Genomic DNA, 22,988 nt, shown 5'->3' on the forward strand with positions numbered 1-22,988 from the left:
TTAAAATATTTATAGCTTAGAGATAATTCTTACCAGCTTTTTGCAGGCTGGCGCCCCAACCTCCATTTTCTACTCATTAATCCTCGAGAAGTTCACTACACTTTCACAAACTGCTGCACTTGCCATAAGGGCGAAAATAATTCTGTATTTTTCATCTAAGTTTGCGATTATCGACTGATTTCGTCAACTATCAACTGCAAACTCAACATTAAAACACCTTTTCGAAGAAAAAAAAACACCGAACAGAATAGATTTGATTATTTTATTATTTGCGTGTTCTCCCTTTGATTGATCGAAGTTGTTGATTTGTGACCTTCGGCTTCCTGGCTTCGAATTTTAAAATTGAAATTAAATTAATAATTAAACAATTATTAATTTGTAGCATCGGACGAATCATAAGTTTCTCAGTTTTCTCACTACAGATACAGATTTAGAAGATTTAATTGTGGAACGAACAAGACGTTGACATCCTGCAATATTTCCAAGCGCAAATTTCACGTTCCAACTTAACAAAAGTGAACAACAACTAAACGAAAAACGCTCGAAGTGCCAATCTTTCACTAATTTAACACAACGTGTCAAAAAACCGTCAAAAACTAAAATGAATAACCGAATTAATTTTGTTGAGTAGTGAGGTACGATGAGTTATAACTCACCAACCATGATCAGAGCGACATCAACTCTACGGCGCAACTCAACACGGTGTTACCCAGACCTACAACTCGTTTCGCAACGCATGCCAGAAAAGAATTGAAACATTTTTTAAACGAGTAAAACAATTGCCCAATTTGTTTGACAATATATGGACCATTTTACTGTATCATCACGTAATTGCGCTGACACATTGTATCGGTATTGTTGAGGGAACACCTGAAGATCCACATTGTTCCCATGCCTACAAAGTTTATATTGCGACTATAAAATTAAATTTGAATGTAACTGTAGATATTGTGTGTATGTAATACTAAATTGTATGCGATATTACTATGAAGTTTTCTTTTGTATATTTGCAGGACAAAGTTTGTCCAATATGGCTGAGCCCGAGCACGCATTTAACTTGATTCCTCAGCAAATCTTGAATCAGGTTTCGATGGTGGAAGATGGAACACTGTATTCTAGTGATGTGAGTTATTTAATAAATATTAAGTAAAGCGTTACAAACACGTATTTAAATATTCTGCAAGCACATATTTGGATGAATTATTATTTTCTTATATTTTCAGAACTACTCAAAACCACCAGGAAATGCTGATCAATTAACATGTTACTCAAATCAAAACTTAGACGAAAACAGTTTGAGTAAGTTTAAAAAAACTCTATATACATAATATGTTTTCCGATTATCCCCTTTGGAACATATTTATTTCAGCTAAATTTTACAAAATTTCTTACTACTGACTTATCTACGAGTACTTAAATCTAACAGCTTTAGAGTGTTTTACACTCTATGTATAACTAACATCCCTGACTTAACCTACCTTAACCTAACATGGGCACATTACCCCTAAGTCTAGACCTAAATCTAATAGAGCCTCTCTTACTACCTAAGCTAACTTGCAGCTAGTCCTGATCCTCTAGGGACTCCATTGCGGATAATTAAACTTATTTTAACTTAAACCCAGTCCTGGTCCTGTAGGGACTTCATGACGGATACTTGAGAGTAATAATAAATTATTATTGTTCATTAGAACTAACCTAATAAATGTACAGTTTGCCCTCTACCTTACTCTACTTAAATAAAAACTTAAGCCTACTACATCCTCTCTTGCTTCCTAAATCTAACCTGAAGCTAGCCCATGGTCCTCGATGTGGTGCTGGATCATCGCATGTGGTCCACTGGTCATCGCATGTGGTCCACGTCTTCTTCTTAGACAGTGTCCGCAGGGGGGTCTGCGGTCACTGTGAAATTTGTTAGTGCAAGAAGCCCGGACTGTGGGATTCTTGCTTTGCCGGGCATTATCCAGGAACTTTGTTGTTAAGTTCCGGAAATGCTCCAGCAGGTCTTCTGTGTTCAGGTCTCTTTGCAGGGTGGTATTTCTGACAAAGTACGGGGCCTTGGCTGCTATCCTCAAAATCTTGTTTTGAATTACCRCCATCTTCTTCTTTTGCGTGATGCAGACCGTGGACCATGCAGTTGATCCATAGGTCAGCACCGGACGGATTAGCTGTTTGTAAGCTCTAACCTTTGTTCTCAGGTAGAGCTTACCTGTCAGCAGAGGATAGTAGGCCTGGAGCAGGTATCTTGCCTTCGCTGCTGTGGTTGTCATCTGGTCGTGTCATACCAGTCGCTTGTCGTAGATAAGTCCAAGATAGGTTACCTTGGACCTCCAGGGCAGCCGCTGTCCTGCAAACTCTAGTATGACTGGCGGCGTCTTGGAGCCCCTGGTGAAGAAAATGGCTTGCGTTTTCTCCGGGTTAAACTCCATTTTCCAGTTAAAACTGGACACTCCATTGCTGGACCTGGCCGAAATGTCTTTGTAGGCTAGTGGTCATGTTAGGGCCGTTCCCGGCGGCAGTGAGTGCTACATCGTCTGCATATATGTAGCACTTTGTATTGCGTTGGTTGGAAAGTCTGCCATGTATATGTTGAAGACAGTATGGCCCAGCACTGATCCTTGCGGTACTCCTGACATCACCGGTCTGCTGGTTGAGAGCTGGTTCTCAATTTTGGCCTGGAAGCTGCGTCCAGATAGGTAGCTGCTGATGAGCTTAGTTTGGTGTCCCGGAAAGCCGGCTGTTATGATCTTGGCTATCAGGGCCTGGTGCCAAACTTTGTCAAACGCCTTTGACATGTCTAGGAAGACGACTTCTAGACCGTTTCTTCGGCGGTTTAACCTTTGCTAGATCCTTGTTGTCAGCCGGGTGGTGAGTGTGTTAGTGCCATGGTCCGGCCGGAATCCATGTTGCTCATCCAGCAGCACCTTCTTGTCCTCTATTGTATCCTGGATGTGGTGCAGGATACACCTCTCCATAACTTTGGCCATCATATGTAATAGGCTGATAGGCCTGTAGGACTTAAGCAGCTTCCTGCTTGCTCTCTTTTTGGGCACCAATACCACAATTGCCTTCTTCCAGGTGTTCGGAAAGCACTGAAGGTACATTATTGCGTTTGCCACTGTGGTGAGGTTCTCAATTATTGCTGTTGGTAGTTTCTTGAGGACCTCATTCGATATTCCATCATGTCCAGGGGCCTTTTTGCGTTTGGTCCCCTTGATGGTGTTCTGATGATCTCTGTAGTGACTTTTCTGGCTTGTATGGGCTGCCAGTTTTAGAAGTGGGCGGCTACAGTATTGTCCACTTCCTATTCTTGTTCTGGATGATCAACCAGGTTTACTCTGCATTGGAGCTCCAGTTGGTTTGCAAAGAGCTCCAGTTTTCCCTTTGAGTCCACAGTGGTGATTCCGTTCTCTTATATAGGTGGGATTGGTTGCATTGGCCCTTTATTGATGTTCCTGGCCAGTTTCCATAGCTCTATGTTTGACTCGTCAGCTTCTATTTCGTCCATGCGAGCATACCAGTGCTGCGATCGAACTTCCTTGATGTCTTCCTGGATCGCAGCCTGGAAGCGGTTGACTAGCCTTTTTAAGTATGGATCTTGTGTTCGCATGGCTCTGTATCGTATCCGGTTTTTCTCCCTGATTTTGGCTTTTAACCAGGGAGGTATTTGGTCTATTTGGTTGGCCGGTACGACGGTTTGACTTGTTGAGGCAGCCAGGGCGTTCTTGTTTTCCCCCTTGAGCTTTTCGACTGCCTGGTTCAGGTAGGTCGTCCTCTGTTGTGGGCTGAGGGATCTTGCTGGAGCTTTCCAATGTTTGCTGGAAAGTCTGCCAGTTCGTGATGCTTTTAGTCACAGTGACACCGTTCATTTGGTTTGGTCCAATTTGCAGGAGTATCGGCAAGAGGTCCGATGATAGCTCCTGGAGCACTTCGGGGTTGGACAGTTTTCCAGCGTTTTTGTACAGGAATATGTCCAGTATGTCATCTCTGTCATTTTGAGCAATATGTGTTGGCTTTTGGGGTACTTGCTTTGTTTGATAGCATACGGCCTCTGTACGTGGTGAAGTTGCATCTCCAAATCTTCGTTTTTGGCATTGAAGTCCCCTACGTGTATCGTTAGGCGGTCATCCGGGAAAAGGTTTCGAACATCCTCGGGACACAACGTAGCGCTAGGACTGTATACGGACCTGACTCTGATCTCCACCTCCTTCATTTGGATGACCACCATGGTTTCTTCCACTGTTGTCGATAGTTTGACAACTTCGTGGTGTTGAATGGACCTCTTCAATGCGACTATTGTTCCACTGCCCCTGGTGAGCCTATCATCTCTGTGCACCTTGTGATTCTTCAGTGTAAACCTTTCTCCAGGCTTCAGTAGTGTTTCCTGGATTAGGCACACATCTACATTGTATTTCTCCAGGAAGTCTTGGAGTTCTTCTTTCCTCCTTCGAACTCCATTGGCATTCCTGGAGACGACACACAGAGATTTAGGCCTAAGCAGTCTAGACATGACTGCTCATTAATGCAATCATCTGGGCTTGTATCGTGGCCATGAACGTTTGCATCTGTGCTTGCATCCTCGAGCTCCTCGACAATACCAACCTGACAAAAAGACTCAAGAGGGTAAAGCCTTTTGAGCTATGTAAGTGACTATGTCAGTGCAGATGCGGAACATTGTGCGGTTTTCTGCTACACGGTAATTAGTGTAGCTATGCCACTAGACCACCAGACTCTAAGGTACACTAGTGAGTAGAACCTTAGTTTGAAGATTTATCCATAGTTAAGTTAGGTTAGAACAGAATTACTCATTGATCAACTTTGATCAGATCGTAATGTTTGTAAATGTCCTACGGGGAGTTCAATAAAAAAAATCTTTGCTTGCATGGCCTGGATGGTTTGGGCCAGCTGTTCATGGCCGGTTTTGCCCCCTTGTGGACGTTGGGGGGGCTTGTTGGGGCGGCAGGTTCTTTTTGGCTGCGGCGCTGTAGCTGGTGGCGGCTTGCGGCTTGGCTGTTTAGATTGCCCTGCGTGTTGTGGGTGTTTTTTTTATTGTTTCTGCGCTGGTTTCGCTCACATGTTTTTGCTTCTTCATGACATAAAACTGTAAAGTTTCAGGCCCCTAAAAATGAAACTACCTTTTTGTGAACCTCGCGCGGGATTTGCGTAAAATCTGAACGGAAAAAATCTAAAGACAGCTGAATCTGGTACCGGTGGCACTATTTGAAAGAAAATGCAAAATGTATTAACTTAAGCTAGTAAGCTTACAGAGCCTGTTCTTACAGGTAGGTACAGTACTTTGTAGAACTAACAAACAATATATCTCAAAGCCTTGAGACCACTATAGAATGCATTCAAACGTTTATGGTTGCCCTGCGGGATTTCTGAGTAAATTATTGAAGAAAACGTTAATCGAAGGTTAAAGGTCTGCCTTAAAATTGCTAAAAACTCTTGCATCTTTTCCGATACAGTTGGTAACTTTGTAGTAAAAAGATTCAATTTTTCTATTAAACAGTGTGGTTGTGCGTTTTCCATTTTGTGAAGCTTCTTAGTATTGAATGTTTGACTAAAATTACTTTTGAGGGCAAAAGTAATTTTTAACTGCTGGAAACTCTTGGATTTTTTGACCGGGTTATATTGCAAATTTCGGGTAAAAACCTCTACTTCTGTATAGAATAGAGTTAAATACTTTTAGCTACCTGGCGGGGTTTCGTAGCACCTCATTTTTGAATCAAACGCACCTTGAAGGTCAATATCTGCTTTAAAAATGGCGGAAACACTTGGAAATGTTTAAAATCCAGTGTGTTTCAATTTTCGAATCAATAAAACACAATTTTGTTTGTTTTTGAACTGTGCCAAGTGCGTTTTTCAATCTTCCGTGTTTTTCGTGTTAGAATTATCGAGAAAAACGTGCCTTTTAAAGGTAAACGTCTGCTTTAAAACTGTGTAAAAAAAATCCACTTAATTTGCAATTTTCGTGTCAAAAAGACTTTATTTTTCTGCAGTTCAGAGTTTCGGCGTGCTTGAAATTTCATATCAACTTTGACCTTATTATGGTCAGATATTTTCTAGAGTCGCTGTGAGCGGAGAGCTTATTTCATCTTGGTTCGTGTCTAGGCCTTCCCCACTATCCCGATCAAACCTATTTGGGGGTCCATAGAGTGTGTTTTGTTTATTACGCCCAGAGTAAGCTTTTTGAAAAAAATACTCTTCACGTTTAAAAGTGACTCTCCTTCTTCTTTCCTTCGGTGACTTGTTTTCTTATCACGTTTTTCATGTTTTGGCAGTAATTTTTAAGCTGGTCTTTAGATCTAGCATGCTCAGACGTTTGGGAATTAAAAGCTGCTGATATTCTGGGCCACGTCAAATATTTTTCTCTCCATGTGGTAGCATTCGTTTGTTTACTTTCAAGAATGTTTAAAATTGTGAATTATGCTAGCTAACAGACATTTTTCCTTAGAGGAAAGGTATGGAGCCCCTGTGTTAATTTGAAATAACTCGGCCGTATTTCATTGTTTTTATTCTCATATTAGGGTTAATTTTCGTAAAATAATACAATTGATATAAATTTAAGCGATTTAATGAACGCCTTGCACGATCTCCCTCCAATCAATCCTCCAACGAGCACCGATTATCCAATCATCCATGGCCAACGGCAAGCCATTGCCCGGAAGTACCGCCTCGCCATCTAATGCCCCAGTTATGAAGTAGCCCCGGTGTTGCCACTCCCGTTCTGATCCCGCCTTCCAGTGTTGCTGTCCCAACGTGGTACCTCCGGTTTCCAAGGTTGCTTTCTATATTATTAATAATACGTTTCAAATGTACACAGTAATAGCAAACTCAGACTAACGACTTTCACTCTAAAGATTAACGTTAGTTAGGGAAGAAAAGCCAATTTGTCTTTAGTATGTCTCAATTGAGTTTAGTGTCTCAATTGACACCCGTGCAAAGACATCTGTAGTTAGGGTTAGCCTTAATCGAAAATTATCCTCAACTAAAGGGATGATTTTTAAGAATGACTGGTAGCAAGTGGCCATCAGCCATATTTAATTATTGTTATCATTTAATTATAATTATTGAGAGCACTGCATTTTTATCGTCAAAATTAATATAAACTATATTGACACAATTGCATTTTAGGTTTGACGGAGTTTCAACCACAACAATTGCTTTCAATGCCTAACTTCTTAAAATTTGGCGACAATTTTGAAACAAACACGGACGCTGCCATCTCTTTCACAGAAAGCCAACTAGTTAAATCTGAGGAATTGTCTATGGACAGTTCTGATTGGTAATATATTTTTCTACACTAATAAGATCAACAATTTTAGCAAACTGTTTAAAAATGCCGACCTTTTTAGGGTTTAAACGTTTAGCTTGCACTGAAACATTGTTTTTATGGAAGGTGCCTTTATTTAAATTTTTTTAAGCAGGGCTACGGTGACGTTCATATGATATATTCAGTCCATCTCCTTAGATTTTGATTTATATCCAAAATTAGCATTCCGTTTACATCCTTGAGTATTCCTGGTTTTCTTTCCCTATCATGTCTTTTATCTTTTTATGTGTGTTGAAACAGTCATGCTTTCTCTGGCACTCCTTATCTCTTCGCACTGTTCCTTTAACCATCTTTCTTTTGCTTGTTTAATTTTATGTTATTATGCCCTTCTGTTTGTCTATCTCTCCATATTACCTGTAGTTTTTTTCTGTATTCCTTAGAAGCCATTTGTCTTCTATTTCAGTGCTTTGCAGAATTTCGTGCTTTACTGTTGATCTTATCTGTCACACGTTGCTTTGTTTCTGGATATCTGGAATCTGGTAGTATCGATTGGGGAATTTTCTGAACTTATTTTTTTTTGTTTCATTCTAATACCGGGTCCAGGCCAAGCAGGCAAAATCGAGAGATTCATGTTTCACGACAACGTGGCGACAAATCCTATACATTTCGGCCACATTTTTGTGTTGTTTCCAATTCCGGAGACTTGCAAGTCCCGTCTCCAGTCGGTAAATATCAAAAACTCCCCGTTTTTTGTCTGTATATTTTACGACTAGTTGTGGGCACAGTGTGGACGGTGTGTGTTGATGAAAGTAGGAGTACCAATAAATCAGTGAAAAATCATACATATTTAGTTCTGTTGTGTTGTAGTGGAGTACAGTCTTTGTGAAGAATGTCCGGGGACAGAAAGTGGAACACAGCAAGTCCTTGCAGATTAATAAAATTGTACAGAGAACGTCCCATTATTATGGGACCCTCAACATAAGGACTACAAAAATCGTTACAAGAGAGCCGACACATTAAAGTATATTTGTTTAGCATTAAATATAAACTTAGTGAATGATGTCGAAAACAAAAAAAGGAATATACGACAGTCAGTATACGAGAGAAAGAAGAAGCTAACAATTTATTTATGGAATAACTTTCTCGCTTTTTTAAGGTTGATAGCACCCAAAACCGTTGGCATTCCATTTTTCCAACATTGGATAAAGATGAGAGAAGGAGACTAGGGGCTAGCAATAAATCTTAATTTTTAAAATTTTCTTCCTGGCAGAAACGCCACATGGTTAAGCAACTGATTCGCATCAATTGCATTTTGTTGCACATTGGTGGTGTGAACGGTTCGTCTCAATCAATTTTGTCTTGTCTGAATTCCTAAAATTTTGTCGCAAAGTTATCGTGTTTTCGTCTCAAAATCTTGTTCACTTATTGTCTGCTTAGTCTGGACTTGACAAGCCTGATTTTGGTTACCACGGGATTTATGTGGGTTTTATCTAGTAATTAAAAATTTGTATATAAATTAAATTTATGTAGTAAATACAGGAGGGGAATGCAAGACTTTTAAAAGTGAGTTTATCTATTTTTGTCACCCCAGATATCACTATTAAAAAACCTTGAAATGTTATGCCCATAGCGGATTTGGTGGTTTTCTGCCAGTTTGGTGGCAAGCAATAGAGTCTCTGAATGACGTCTTCTTTTTTAAAGCTTTTTATTTGAGTACTGAATTCTTCAGCTTCAAGCTTTTTATCATTTTTTTTCGCCACATTTTCATCGGTTTGAATATTAATCCAACGAGATAATAACAGCCCTTGAGGACATTCCTAGTATTGCAGAACATTGTTTTACAAATTGTAATTGTTGTTTGCAATTCTAAAACGGTCTCTTCTTCGCTCTTTACACACCGTTTTGCATATACTGTTTTTCTTACCAAGACAAATTCCAAAACTCTTTGAAAATAAGTTGTCTTTCTTTCCCTTTAATTTAATACGTAATTTTTCTTTTGAACATTCAACAATTTTTCTACCCCTTCTAATTTTTTACTGCTAATCTATTGCCCTTTCTTCTCTCTTTGTCATGCCTTTTGTTTTTTCATGTTATTTCAAGTTTTACCTGATTTGTTTAAATTTCTTTTTAAATTTCTCTTTAAATTTTTCAAGGTTCTTGAACTTCGAGTCATTTTAACAAACTCGAGCCACCATTTTATTTATTTAAAAGATTTAACATTCAACCTACGATAATTCATTTTCGATAGGTCTTCGCTTTGGGGTGACAGTGATTTTAGCAAAATTCTACTGTTGTTGTGTATTGTTTCTTGCAACATTGTCTATTGTTTTTTGCAGTCTCAGTAGTCAAGATGACAGTGCTCCAAAACTGGCTAATCCAGCCACAGAAGTTGCAGACAATTCCGACTTATCTAACATGTCGCCAGTATTATCAAATATGAAGGAAGAAGTCCCGCCTGAGAAACAATCAGGTGAGTAAACATTTACATGCAGTTTAAGGACAAACAGTTGTTCTCGTCTTCTTCGTCGTCCCATTTTTAGTCCTATTTAGCCTAATAAATTTCAATTTGGGCAATGGGGCTATTTTAATTATGTAGCCGCTTATATTCGTTACAATATTAAACATTCCAATTTTTCTCAAAGCTTTTTGCGTATATGTCGAACCACCGAGTTTTGGGTTGGGACAGGGTTTTTCAGAAAAGTGTTGATACATTTTTAGAACTTGCTCATCAAGCCATTGGATAGCAATATGCATTGCATTCTGTCGAATTATCTGTCGGTCTCAACGTATTGTTCATGAGTTGCTTTTGTTGAATAATTGAAGGGGTTAGAAGCACAACCGCCCAAGTCACAAAAGGTTTATTTAGATAAATTAATCGTCAAATATTTCTTACAGTCGAAAATTCTTAACTTATAAATTAAATTAGTTTGTGTTACAGAACCATTCAAATTAAGAACGAAAATTTAACTATTATTCAAGAAATAACAAACATTTTTTTAAATACATTTTTAAACTAAAATGCAATTGGGTTGTTTTGTCTTTAAATTAAAACAAATTATCAAAAACGACATAGCAAATAATTTTCTTGAATATCCTAATATTTTTCACAAAAATAACAACAACAAATTCATGTAATTATTGTCTGGTCTTTACAAAATTGATGGTATATTGGAAGGATGAAATCTACCAACTTTTATAAATTCTCCCATTTCAAACCTTCAAAAGTTCAACCATTCAAATCGCATGAAATTCAAATTTTTGCGGGCTTCGTAAATGTTGATTTGAAAATGAACGCTTTTACGCAATCCAACTTCCAAAGTTAAGCCAGTAGATACTTGAAAGTTGGACATTCTGTAGAAAACGGTTTTTTTAATGAAATATTGGCCTAAATTTGCATCCAAATGTCTGATATTCAAATTTTGTGTGACTTTTTGTGACAAATCCACCAGAACTCTGTGGCTCAAATGGTTATTGAGCAACTTCACAAAAAGAGGTGTCAAGTTTCAGTCAATTTTGCAATTAAAGAAAAAAACAGACAAAAACTAAAACTTGTGAGTTTTAAACAAAAAAACGGTAATCTGGAACCCATATTTGCATATCTGAAACGGAGCTTTGGAGACGAGCTTTAGATGAGCTTGATGTAAGCATACAAAGCCGTCCAAAATATTTCCAAAGTTTCAAAATTTGTTGTGAAGGAATCAGTGGTTTAATCGGACCCAAATTTACACTATCAGTAAGGTGCTGCTTTTTATATTGAATACGGAAACACTAATTCCCATATCTGAAGCAGTTCTTTCGCGAAAAGCTTTAGATCAGCTTGATATAAAAATACAAAACCGGCCAATATATTCCCAAAGTTTAAAAATAAACTACGAAAAAACCAATAGCTCAATGGATATCAAATCTACCTTACGAATCAGTTGATGAATATGGGACTAAAAGTTCTACATGTACATGCCAATCAGGGGCAAAGTAATGCTAAGCTTACCGAAAGCTGCGTGCCGTCCACCTGGAAAAAAGGAAGAAAATGTGTTTAAAACAGCAGGAAATCCGTCCAAACCCCAAATGACTTGAAATCAGCAAAGCAAAGAGGGAGAAATACAAAGAATACATAGAACTTCGTTGCTTGCGGAAAACGAAATTCAGTTCAAGCTAAAAGATTTAGAGATTAGAGGTCATTCTTACCAGTTTTTGCAAGCTGGCGCCCCATCCTTCGTTTTCTACCCATAAATCCTCAAAAAGTTCACAATACCTTCCCAAACTAGCGCACTTACCATAAGGACCACAATGATTCTATATTTATAGAATGCGATTCACACGGCACAAAGGATTATCGACCGGATTCGTCTACTGTCGGTAGCAAACTGAATATTCAGACACCTTTGCGAAAAAAATACACTGAAGTACAGAATAAACATGATTATTTAATCATTCGCATGTTCGCCCTTTCGATGATTCATCGCTCTGCTGTTGCTTGGCAGTCCGATTTCATTTTGTTTATTGTTGGAATGTAGAGAGTGTTTGTTCGCATAGTAGTTTCCAAAGAAAATTTTCACGTTTGAACTTAACGAAAGTCAACAATTAATTTTGTTTTTCTAAAGATATTGACTCAACAAAAAAAAACGAGAAGAAATCACTAAGAATTAAAATGTTACTCAATTTCCGACCGACGATAGAAACCAACGAAATTTAAACTACTTAATTAAAAATGTCCTTTTAAAGTTCTGATTTCAACAACTATTCGGCCACAAGCGCAATCGAGGTGCGGCGGAGTGAGGCGCGATGTGTTATAATTCACCAACTTACAAAGCGGCATCAGCTCAAAGGAGCAACTTAACACAAGTTGTAAACTGTGCAACTTAGAAAAAAAAATTTTATTCACCAAAAGCGGGCATCGGACTATGATTTCTATCTGGGCGGTTTTGCTACCATATAGAAGCAAATGTGGAGATCACGAGTTCCCACTTACGTTAAGTTTACAAAATATTTCACTTCGGCGCTTTTGCTTGTAATCCCTTCAATTGTATTTCATTGTAATGAAACAATATTAAAAACTAACTACTCAACAACTACTTGATTGACAATAATCCCGTTTCAAAGAGCAGGTTTGAAGAAAACTATTAACAAATATTTCGGTAAATTTGATTTTGGCTTTATTTCTATGTCAATTCACAGATATTTGTGAAGTAATATTGTTATACTGGTAGCTTTGGTTCAATGCTAAGAACAATTGGGTATATTTCTAATATCTATTTAGTTCCTAAACCTGCGAATGGAAAAATATGCCCGGAGTGTGGAAAATCGTACCGATCGAACTACAAACTTGCCGAGCACATGACTATGCATACAGGAGAGAAAAAGCACAAATGTCAAATGTGCGAAAAAAGGTTCCGGTCCAAAATGGGACTCGCGCAACACGAAGCCAAGCATACAGGTCAGTTCAGTGTGTGTATCTTTGTTCAATAAAGCGGCCTACTCACATGGCAATCCACAGGGTCACAGGGTCCCTGTGTGTCCCACATGTGTAGGGCGATTGGCCCAATTTCTTAAGGACTTTCCGATGTCGGCTAGTTGTTCGTCTCGAGGATACAATTGCCCTGCTTCCCACTCCCTGTGGATTTACATGGACCCTGTGGATTGCCGTGTGAGTATGTCGCTTAAGGGGCTACTCACACAGCAATCCACAGTGTCCATGTAAATTGCCATTTGTGTAAGGCGATTGGGCCAATTTCTTAACGAGTTTCCGATGTCGGCTAGTTGTTCGTCTCGAGGATACAATCGCGCTGCTCCCCACTCCCGGTAGATTGCTGTGTGAGTAGGCTCTTTAACATTTTATTTATGCTGTGACAATTTGTGAAATACTTCACACGCAGCCGTTCTGATTTGATTAACATATTGATATACTTGTAGACAGTTTGAGAAAAATGTTTGCTAAAAAATTAAGTTGGACTATGACGATTGAATAACTGACCAGCTAGGAGTAAATGAAAATCATACAGGGTGATTTAAAATTGGCGTCATTCCTCTGGAGCTGTACAGAAAAAACAGTAAAAGAAGTAATTGTTATTTTAAACTGAGAAATTTGCAAAAAAACTATATTAGAAAAATGGCAACAATGTTTTTCAAGGTAATCTGCCTTATTAACATTACGTAAATAGCTGGCGCTTCGTAATTATTTAAAACTCCGGTAACCATGGAATTATACAGAAAGTGACAATAAGATAGACAAGGATGAACGGTAAATTCAAAATTATTCAAAAGTATTCCAGTAGTAAATTCAACAGGAATCGTTGAATGACATATTTCGAAACTTATAGTCTCGAATTATTAATTTGGTTACAAATTACAGAAACATACATTTGAGTCTGTAACTCCAAACAAGTGCCTGTAATCACCTCATTATACACTCTTATCGAGGAACTTCTCGTATTCGGTGAATTGAACTCCCGCTCAATTTATACCGGTGTTTAGTAATTCGTTGGTTTAATGTGATCTTACGTACGTGCTAGGAATGTAGCCGGAAGCTTTCGTGCCTGGAAAAGTGTCAGTTGTTGTGCAATGTTCTCAGTGCCCTTAAAAGGCTCTTCTGCAATTATGTCCAATACTTGTTCATCTGTGTCTGGAACCTGAACATCAATTGTCGAACCACTCTCCTCGCCTTTTGTTGGCTGGTTGTGAGTTCTTTCAGCTTCTGCTATGTTACTGTAGCATTTCCCCTGAACTGAACTTGCCAAATAATGCTTAAAAACAAAGTTGAAATTCGATTTGCAACTGTTAATATCTTCTGGAAATTATCGAAATTTTTTTACACAATATTTTTTTCGTACCTTCTAAGTGAGTCCCTATTACCTCTTAAAAGGAATTATGCCAATTTTGAATCACCCTGTATATCACTTCTCCCACTTGCATTCAATTAATCCATTCTCGGGTTATAAAAAAATAAGAAATTTATTATTTAAAATGGGGTTCAATTATTCGGAACTAATATTTACTTTGCTATGTTTTGTTTCGCTCTGAATAATTAAAATTCTGAATCGGGTATCTGAATGTACGAGGGTCGTTTGATAAGTCAGTGACTTTTTCACTTTTCCGCGCAGTAACCGCAAACCAAGATCATTAGTAAAGATGACCTACATATAACAATAGGTCATTACGTGTTCGATACCATAGAAGAATGCGTATACCTAGATCATTTAATAAAATTGGGTAAGAAAAATCGAACGTCTGAGATAACCAGGATAATACGACTGGGCTGGGCGGCATACAGGAAATTGGGATATATTCTTAAAAACCAAAACATACCTATAAGTCTAAAAAGAAAGGTCTATGCGCATGCATCTTACCCGAATCTACATATGCGCTGGAAACTGTAACCTTAACCCAGGAAATGGCAGAACGTCTTAGAACAGCCCAAAGAGCGATGAAAAGATCCTTGCTTGGAATCGGCCTTAGAGACAAAATACGCAATACAGAAATAAGGAGGAGGACGAAAGTAAAAGACATAATCGAGCATGTAAATGGCGATGGGCTGGACATGAGGCAAGGCAGAACACCAATAAGTGGACAATACGCCTAGTAAAATGGCGGCCACGATCAACAAAGGAAAGCATCGGAATACCCCAAAAGAGATGGCTAGACGACATCAAGCAGTCGGTGGGCCGAAACTGACACTAACTTGCCCTAGATAGGGACACATGGAGAAATTTGGAAGAGGCTTATATCCAGCAGTGGATACATAAAATCCGACAAAGAAGTGCCTGAGGCTGTAGGCATCTCAATTGAGAGGGTATATCACATTTTACATAAATATTTGGATATAAAAAAGCAATCCGCTCGATGGGTGCCACGATTGCTGACACTCGACCATAAGCGCTTCCGTGTGACTATTTCAAATGAATGTTAAGCGAGGTTCCGTCGCAATCCGAACGAGTTTTTGCGACGCTTGGCAATTGGTGACGAAACGTGGATCCATCACAACACATCAGAGACCAAAGAACAACCAAAACAGTGGGTTTCTTCAGGGAAACGTGTAGCAAAGAAGTATATGTCGCATATTATTCAGAGCTTTTGGACAGATTCTATGTTGACTTGAAGCTCAAACGCGGCGAAAAAAGTGCTGTTTTATCAGGACAATGTATGTGTGAAGTCGCCATGGCCAAAATCCATAAATTAGGCCACGAACTGCTACCCCACCCAGCATATTCTCCAGGTTTAGCCCCTTGCGACTATTTCCTGTTTAAAAACCTGAAGAAATGGCTGGGCCGTAAAAGATCATCATTGAAACAGTCCAATGAAGAGGTCATCATTGAAACAAACGCATATTTTGAGGATCTCGAGAAATTGTATTATTTGGAAGGGATGAAAAATTGGAAAGACGCTGGACTAAGTGTAGCGAGCTACAAGGAGATTAAGTCATTGACTTTCAACGACCTTCGTATCACCAATAATTATTTATACAGAAACTGTAAGTCTGGCGAAAATTTTACAAGAGGCAAATCAGCTGGTAGCACAAAAAATCAATTTACTCGTACAGAGGGTAACAAAAATACAAACATTTATTAACAATCCAAGAATAATTTTAATATTTTCAAACGCTAAAAATAAATCACGCTTACTTCAAAACACGTATATTTATTGGATATGAGTTAAAGCGTGATTTTAAAATCACTGTTATAACTGTAAATGTGATTTTTTAACTTTAAATTTAACCTGTGAATATAATTTCACTTGTGATTGCCGTTTTCGTGATATAGCAGCCTCATAATGTGATAGGCAATTGTGGGTCACTTACAGAAACGATTTTAAAACATTTGTAATTCATATTTTTAAAATAAATAACCTTATTTAGGTATAAAACAAATAATATATTATACTTAAAGTACAACTGATACAGTACAATCAGAATAAGGTTAATGAATGGTGCATACTGAAATACGATTCCCAAAAATATCAATAAAATTGTGGGGGGGGGGGTTCATGAAAACCCCTGAATGGAAGCTTTCATTAACGAACAAAAATTTTTTATTTGGGTTCGTTCTTTCGCCGGGCCACATGTGCAACATATGATCACTACACGCAACTCGCAGTAGCAACGTTAGAAGTTTAGCGCCTCTCTTTAATATCACGTTTAAAATCACAGTTTATTTTTACGTTCGCCACAGATTGTGATTGCGATTTTGTAAACGCAGTGAAAAAACTACAGGTAGTGATTTGTTGCTCAATTCTAATATTTATGCAATTACTGTTGATCCCAAAACTAGTAAAAATTGTTATAGGCATTATTGGCGCCCTGCAGCGGCAAAATGAAACAACATTCGATACAAGTCAGTTTGCCTAGATGCAAGATTCCTAAAGTATACACGTTGCCTAGTAACTTTGGACCAATGGGAGAGCGCGCGGGAATACGTCACAAGTTTGCCAGTTTAAATTATTGAATCTTAACGTTGAATCAGCCGACATTTCTAGAGTTTGGTGTTCGTAGTTTTAGGTTTGTTCTCATCAGGTACTCTATCATCAGGTACAAGTAAAACTGTTAACTGTATTTCGTTATCTAAGTTTTGACCAATATTAAAATTTGTAATTGCTTATAGAATTTTTGTTATGAGCTTATTGCGAAACACTTTAATTTGGATTAAGAATTGATAATGTTCAATCTAATGTATTTATATATAAATGTGTCTGATTGGATAAGCATTTCTTAATCTCGGTTAAAGTATGCACCCACTCCAATATTAATAATAAAAATTTATTGAAACTCAGAAGTAGAAATCTATACCAATCCAGAAATGGAAACTACAGGTTGCTGTATTCACAGCTGATTTTTCGGTTTGAGGGGAAAGTTTTGCACTGTCCAACAGAACAGATGGCGCTGATGCATCTCTGTCCCGTGTCTAGTAAAGGAGAGAGGGCTATCTATATCAGTCTTTATCTATGATTTTAGGAACACCCTGCATATTGAACAGTAAAAATTTTGAATGCTGTTGCTAGTGTATAGAAAACAATACATTGGACTTAAATCGGTTTAGGTATTGTAGACTGAACTTTTTTACATATAAAAATGTGTAATGGTTTTAGGTCAATACGATTTGAGATGTCCGGTATGCGGAAAAGGATTCCAATGTCGTAGTTACCTGATGGTTCATCAAAGGGTAAGACGTTCTTAAAATATTTTTTTTTTACGAATAGATGTCTCAGTGTGCACATTTTCACTCAAATAAGGAATAATTTTGCAATTGTGTGCAAAACTTGTGCCTATTTGCGGCTAAGGTTTCGAAACGAAAATAAATATCGGTTGAAGACAAGAGATTCTTACAATTATTACCTACAACTACCTACATTTGCGAACATGTTAGCAGACAGGTGGACCACAAATTTAAATCAATTTTTAACCGTTATCAGCAGTTGCGGCTGTGAGCGAAAGTGTCCGTCTTAACCCGTCAAGGTCAACTCGGCGCAAAAGTCAACAACTGAACATTAGTCGTACCACTTTAAGCAGTATTTTGAACAAAGGTAATAATTCACGTTCACAAATTTCCATTATGAAAAACTTTCTTCTATACGACCTCTATCGTTAAACTTGCGACAGATGTAAGTCCGGCACTGTAGGCTCGATACAGCAATAAAGAATTGCATTTTTATTACATTTCTCGAGATCAAGCAGTTACCTCCTTTACAGCGCTCTAATTCCCGGTTTCTCAACATTTGCCCTTATTGGTTCCATAACTATGTAGTGGATAAAGTTATAAGACCGATAATGTTTTATGGGTTTCCGAACGGTGACAGACAAAGTCATATCGAGCTCATAACAATCCGTTGGATAAGTACCTTTTTAATTCGACCGACAGAGGGAACTGTTTGATAGGGTATGTTCCATTTTTGACTGGTAGTACGGAAGGTGCGAAATACCGGTAAAAAGTGCATCGCAAGCTAGATGACGCCACAAAAAAAACGCATTTTGATCGGTCGGTAAACATGTGGTTTGAAGATGTTTAAAAAAACCGCCACAAATTTTATGTAAAAGCTCTCGGGTTTTTATCTGAATTCAGCATAACTGTTCACTAACGGACAATGAATTCCTTCTCACAGTATATGTTTTAAGGTAGTCCCCAATAAGGTCCAATAATACACCGAAACAGTGTTTCGTTAAACGAAACCTGTCGCGAAATTCAGAATCTCCATATTTGTTCATTTGGTTCATTGGTTTGGGTAGTAGGTAGTAGGTACTTCTTTGGAATGGAAATCCATGCCGCTCGATCCATGATATGCGCAGAATTCGTCATGGTGCACGCCTCAACTCCGTACAAAACGACTGGGAGAAACTGACCATTCTTATTTTCAGTTGAAGGCTTCGGTTTCTGCTGACTAAAATGTTTACATTTTATTTAATACAGTTTTTGGCTTCTCGATTCTGCATCTAATTTCTACGGATTAGTCTCAGTTTGCAATTACTATTGATTCTAAATAAATGTATCTCTCCACTCGTTCTATAGTCTCTTGATTGAAGTCAAAACCATAGAAGGCAGGGCCTTTTTGCTGATGATATTTGAGGTGTTCAGGCCACGTCCATATTCCTCGCTCGTTGTATTAAGTTTCCCCAGAAGAGTTTGAAGATCTAGGCTACTTGCGAGGACATAACAGTATCCTCTGCGTATTTGATGTTGTTTATATTTTTGTCTGTAATTTATTTTAATCCCTTCAGGAGAGTCTCTAACGCCGTATTTTAACTTTTCAGGTGCACTCTGATGTTAAACCATTTCCATGTTCAACTTGCGGGCTTAATTTCAAAACGAAACAGTCTCTACTTGATCACACAAATCGACACCTCGGACTCAAGCCATATACCTGCACCGTATGCAAGAGAGGATTTATCACTAAAAGTAAGTCTAAAAATCACGTTTTTATTCGAATGAATCGAAAACTGCCAATTTCTGATCAGAATATGCGATGATCATAAAGAAACACTTTTCTTTAGTATTTATTTATTTAACTTTTACGCACGCACAATGTGCACAAGTAAATGTGACAAATTTAATCTTGCCACTTCAATATATTTTTAAAGGTATTTTCATTAAAAAGTAACCGGCATACTAGTCCAGTCTCAAAGCCATTTTTAAGAGATGGTTTCGTTCGGAAAGTAAACAAATTTGCCTTGCCTGAATACAAAGCGTATCGATTTAGTCAATCACAGTATTAACTTGTGGAACTTTCGAGAAATTATCAAAATAATTTGACTTTTGCAACCTTTGCTTGAAACAGACGAAGTTTTTGGACTTTTGGGTCAACGTGGAATATAATTTCTGTTTCTTGGCAATTTATAAAGCAGTGTCTCAACAGTTACAATTTAGCCTACGACTTTCACCCAAATACTTTATATTCATATGCACATTGGGCAGTTTCTTGGGACACGCAAACAATCCACTGAGATAAAAAAAACATGCATGAAAAATTTTGATGCGTTTATATAAGTTTGTTTTGATAATTTTATATCATTTTCATCTCACGTATGCAACGAATACAATGATCTAATTGATATACATCATAAAAATTTATTCTTCTTTTCCTTATGCTTTGTTAAGATCCTTTGGTCTGTTTATTTCGTCTGGTCAATGTTGTTGATTCTCTTGTGATATGGATGTCCAACTATCCTTCCATCTTTTCGGTGGTCTTCCGATGGGTCTTTTACCAGCTGGATTTAGGTAGATGCGCCACAATCTTGGCTATTCTTTCGGGGTGCATTCTTTCTACATGGTCCCGCCAGCATCTTCTGCGCTTTCGTCCCCATCTGATTACATCCTCCACCTTGCAGGTCTGTCTTATTGTTGCGCTCCTCACTATATCCCGTAGTGCTTTTCCCGCTATTGAGCTTAGAGTCTTCATCTCTGTCGTTCTTAACATACATTTTGTTTTGTTTGTGTGTGCTCGGGTCTCGATGCCATGGGTCAGTATTGGTCTTCCGCATGTTTTGTATATTCGAACTTTACTGTCGATGCTTATATGTTTGTTGTTCCATATGCCGTCTCTTAAGCAACCGGATGTTAACGAGGCTTTGTTGATCTGGGATTTGAAATCTTTCGTTGGTTCGTTGCGGCTAGAAATATCCGCTCCAAGGTATCTGAAAGTTGTGACTTGCCCGACAATTTCATTATTTATAACCGGCTTACATCTCGTTGGTTCCCTAGCAAATGTCATACATTTTGTCTTGGATATTGATATTTGCATATTAAATTGTGTGCTGACTTGATTGAATCTGTGAAGTTGTCTTTGCAAATTGTCCTCCGTTTCTGCCAATATTGTCGCGCCATTAGTGTAGCAAATTATGCTAATGAGTTTTCCGTGGATCCTATACCCCATTATTAAGCCGCTGATCTCTGCAATGATCTCGTCTATAATCAGGGTGAACAGAAACGGGCTTAAACTATCTCCTTGTCTTATATCCTGCGATATCGGTATGTCATTTGTTGTCTTATGATCAACTTTAATTCGGGTTGAATTGTCTGTGTTTAGGTAGTATACCGTTTTTATAATTCTTGCCGACGTTCGTTTTTTCTTCAAATGCTTTTGTTAAATCGATAAAACATGCAAAAGCGGGGGTGTCAAATTCTATTGCCTTTTCTTTTATTTGTCGTATGATAAATAGGGCGTCAGTTGTAGACCTATTTATCCGGAATCCCAGCTGTTCGTCTTTGATTTCGATATCTTGTTCCAGGTTATCTTTAATAAATAAATAAATAAGGCTGGTGAATAATTTCATGGAGGAGCATAGAAAAGTTATACCCCTGTAGTTTTTTGGGTTGGTTTTTTGTTCTTTTTTGAAAAAGGGTATGGTGAAGCTCTTGTGCCAATCGTCGGGATTGTTTGTGAGCTGAATATTCCATTGAAGAGTTGCGTTAGTTTTTTTGTTGAGTTTATTACTGCCATACTTTAGAAGCTCGTTGGGTGTATTGTCCACACCCAGTGCTTTTCTATTTTTAAGCTTTTTCTTTTTTACTTCTTCCGTGAATGATATTGGAACCTCCTCTTCTGCCTGCTCAGCTCTCATATTTGTGACTTGGCTGTTACCGTACAGGTCATTAAAATATCTCTCCCAGCTGTGCAGAGATTTTTAAACATCTTCCATACTTTCCTTTGTGCTCCATATAAATCGTGTTGTATATCGTTGTTGATTTTTTACAGTACTCTCGTTTAATCCTTCGTTTCTCTGCGTTCGCGCGGTTTCTAGCATCTTTGTGTTGTTGTAATAAGATTATCGTGCGATTGAGTGCTTTTGTAAAGCAAGTAACTTTTCCGTTTATTATTGAGTAGCTTGTTCACCTCACAGAACCATGGTGTGTTGTGGTTTTGGGCATGCACGTTAATTTTTCGTTTGCCTAGGGATTCTTCCGCGGCTTTATGGATACGCGCCTTTATCCTTTCCCAGTACTCATTGACATTGCCGTCGGTTTTATTTTCGTTTAGTAGTTTGTTGGTAAGTCTCCGCTGGTATAATTCGTTTGTGCTGTAATAGTCGAGTGATTCCATGTTGTATTTTTCGATATATAGCGGTTCTTGATTACGTTTGTGATGTTTTTCTAGAGTTATCTTTCCCAGGACAAGATTATGGTCCGTGCCAACATTGGCTCATGTTAGCACTCTCACGTCATTGACTTGTTTTGGGGTTATAGCTCTGTTCGTTATTATATAGTCAATGATGTCCTCTTGTATTACAAAAGGTGTATTTATGTTGGAAAAAGGTGTTATTTATTCTTAGCTCATTTCTTGCGCAAAAATTGATTAGGGACTCGACGTTCTCATTGAGGGTTGGTTCGTTAAACTTCTGTTTACACCTGCAATTTCTACTGTGCCAATTCGAGCATTAATGTCTTCGAGCAGTATGAACCTTCCGCTGTTGGGTATTCGGTCTATGGGGGTTGTAGGGAGTTATCAAAGCTTTCAGAGCCTTCTTTTGGCTTGGATATATCAAGCTCATAGATGCTAATTAGATGTAGTGGGCCCTCGGGGAATGCCAGGTTGATTCTTAGGATCCTATCATTAACGTATTCTAATGTTTTCAATAATGTCAGAGTACTTATCATGTATAAGAATACCCACACCTGAGCTGGCGCGGTCTTGCTTTGGTTTTGCACTGTAGGCAAAGATGTAATCTTGGTATTTGATGGTTCCCTTTCCCTTTCGTTTGGTCTCAAATATTCCACATACGCCTATTTTATGCTTCTCCATTTCCATAATCATCTCCTGATCTCTACCATTCCAAGAGGTGAAATTCCAGCAGGTAAATCTAGAGGGAATACATTTTTGTTTTTGCGTTGTCCTTGTCCGTGTCCTTGTTCTCGCATGGATCGTGATGGAAATCGGTCCATTATCCGAGGCTTGACCTTTGCTTCTGTGAGCTATGACTGAATGAAAAATTTCAAATTGAAAAAATCGGCATTTTTGTCCCATTTTGAACAGTTTTTTGAGCATTTACGATCTTTTACCGATATATATTTTTTTCCTTTTTAATGCATTTAATAGTTTTGACCGAAAAAGAGAAGAGATCGATTTTTGGATAAAAATTAGTCTCCCAAAATAGCTCAAATTTTACATCATTTTCATCTCACGTAGGCGAGAAATAAAATGACCTAATTGAAATGCACCCTAAAAGCTTCAAATCAGAAAAATTGACATTTGTTGGCCCAATTTAAGCAGTTTTTGAGCATTTACGATCTTTGACCGACGA

General features: G+C 38.1%; 1 protein-coding gene across 2 annotated transcripts in view; it reads left to right on the forward strand.

The window, feature by feature from the left end:
* LOC109537676 (zinc finger and SCAN domain-containing protein 12) overlaps positions 1–22,988 on the forward strand; it is a 46,501-nt gene that overhangs the window by 5,503 nt on the left and 18,010 nt on the right. Inside the window, exons 3-9 of one of the 2 annotated variants that reach the window (XM_048669597.1) lie at positions 1,014–1,123; positions 1,224–1,299; positions 7,135–7,285; positions 9,610–9,743; positions 12,531–12,707; positions 17,348–17,421; positions 19,005–19,149. In XM_048669597.1, coding sequence (XP_048525554.1) covers positions 1,014–1,123; positions 1,224–1,299; positions 7,135–7,285; positions 9,610–9,743; positions 12,531–12,707; positions 17,348–17,421; positions 19,005–19,149 — 867 coding nt within the window. The remainder of the gene's footprint in view (positions 1–1,013; positions 1,124–1,223; positions 1,300–7,134; positions 7,286–9,609; positions 9,744–12,530; positions 12,708–17,347; positions 17,422–19,004; positions 19,150–22,988) is intronic. The other variant, XM_048669598.1, reaches the window with a different exon arrangement.

The sequence above is a fragment of the Dendroctonus ponderosae genome, unplaced genomic scaffold, assembly GCF_020466585.1.
Source record: "Dendroctonus ponderosae isolate FM_Combo_2020 unplaced genomic scaffold, Dpon_F_20191213v2 Dpon_F_20191213_9, whole genome shotgun sequence".
In the NCBI taxonomy this organism is placed as follows: domain Eukaryota; kingdom Metazoa; phylum Arthropoda; class Insecta; order Coleoptera; family Curculionidae; genus Dendroctonus; species Dendroctonus ponderosae.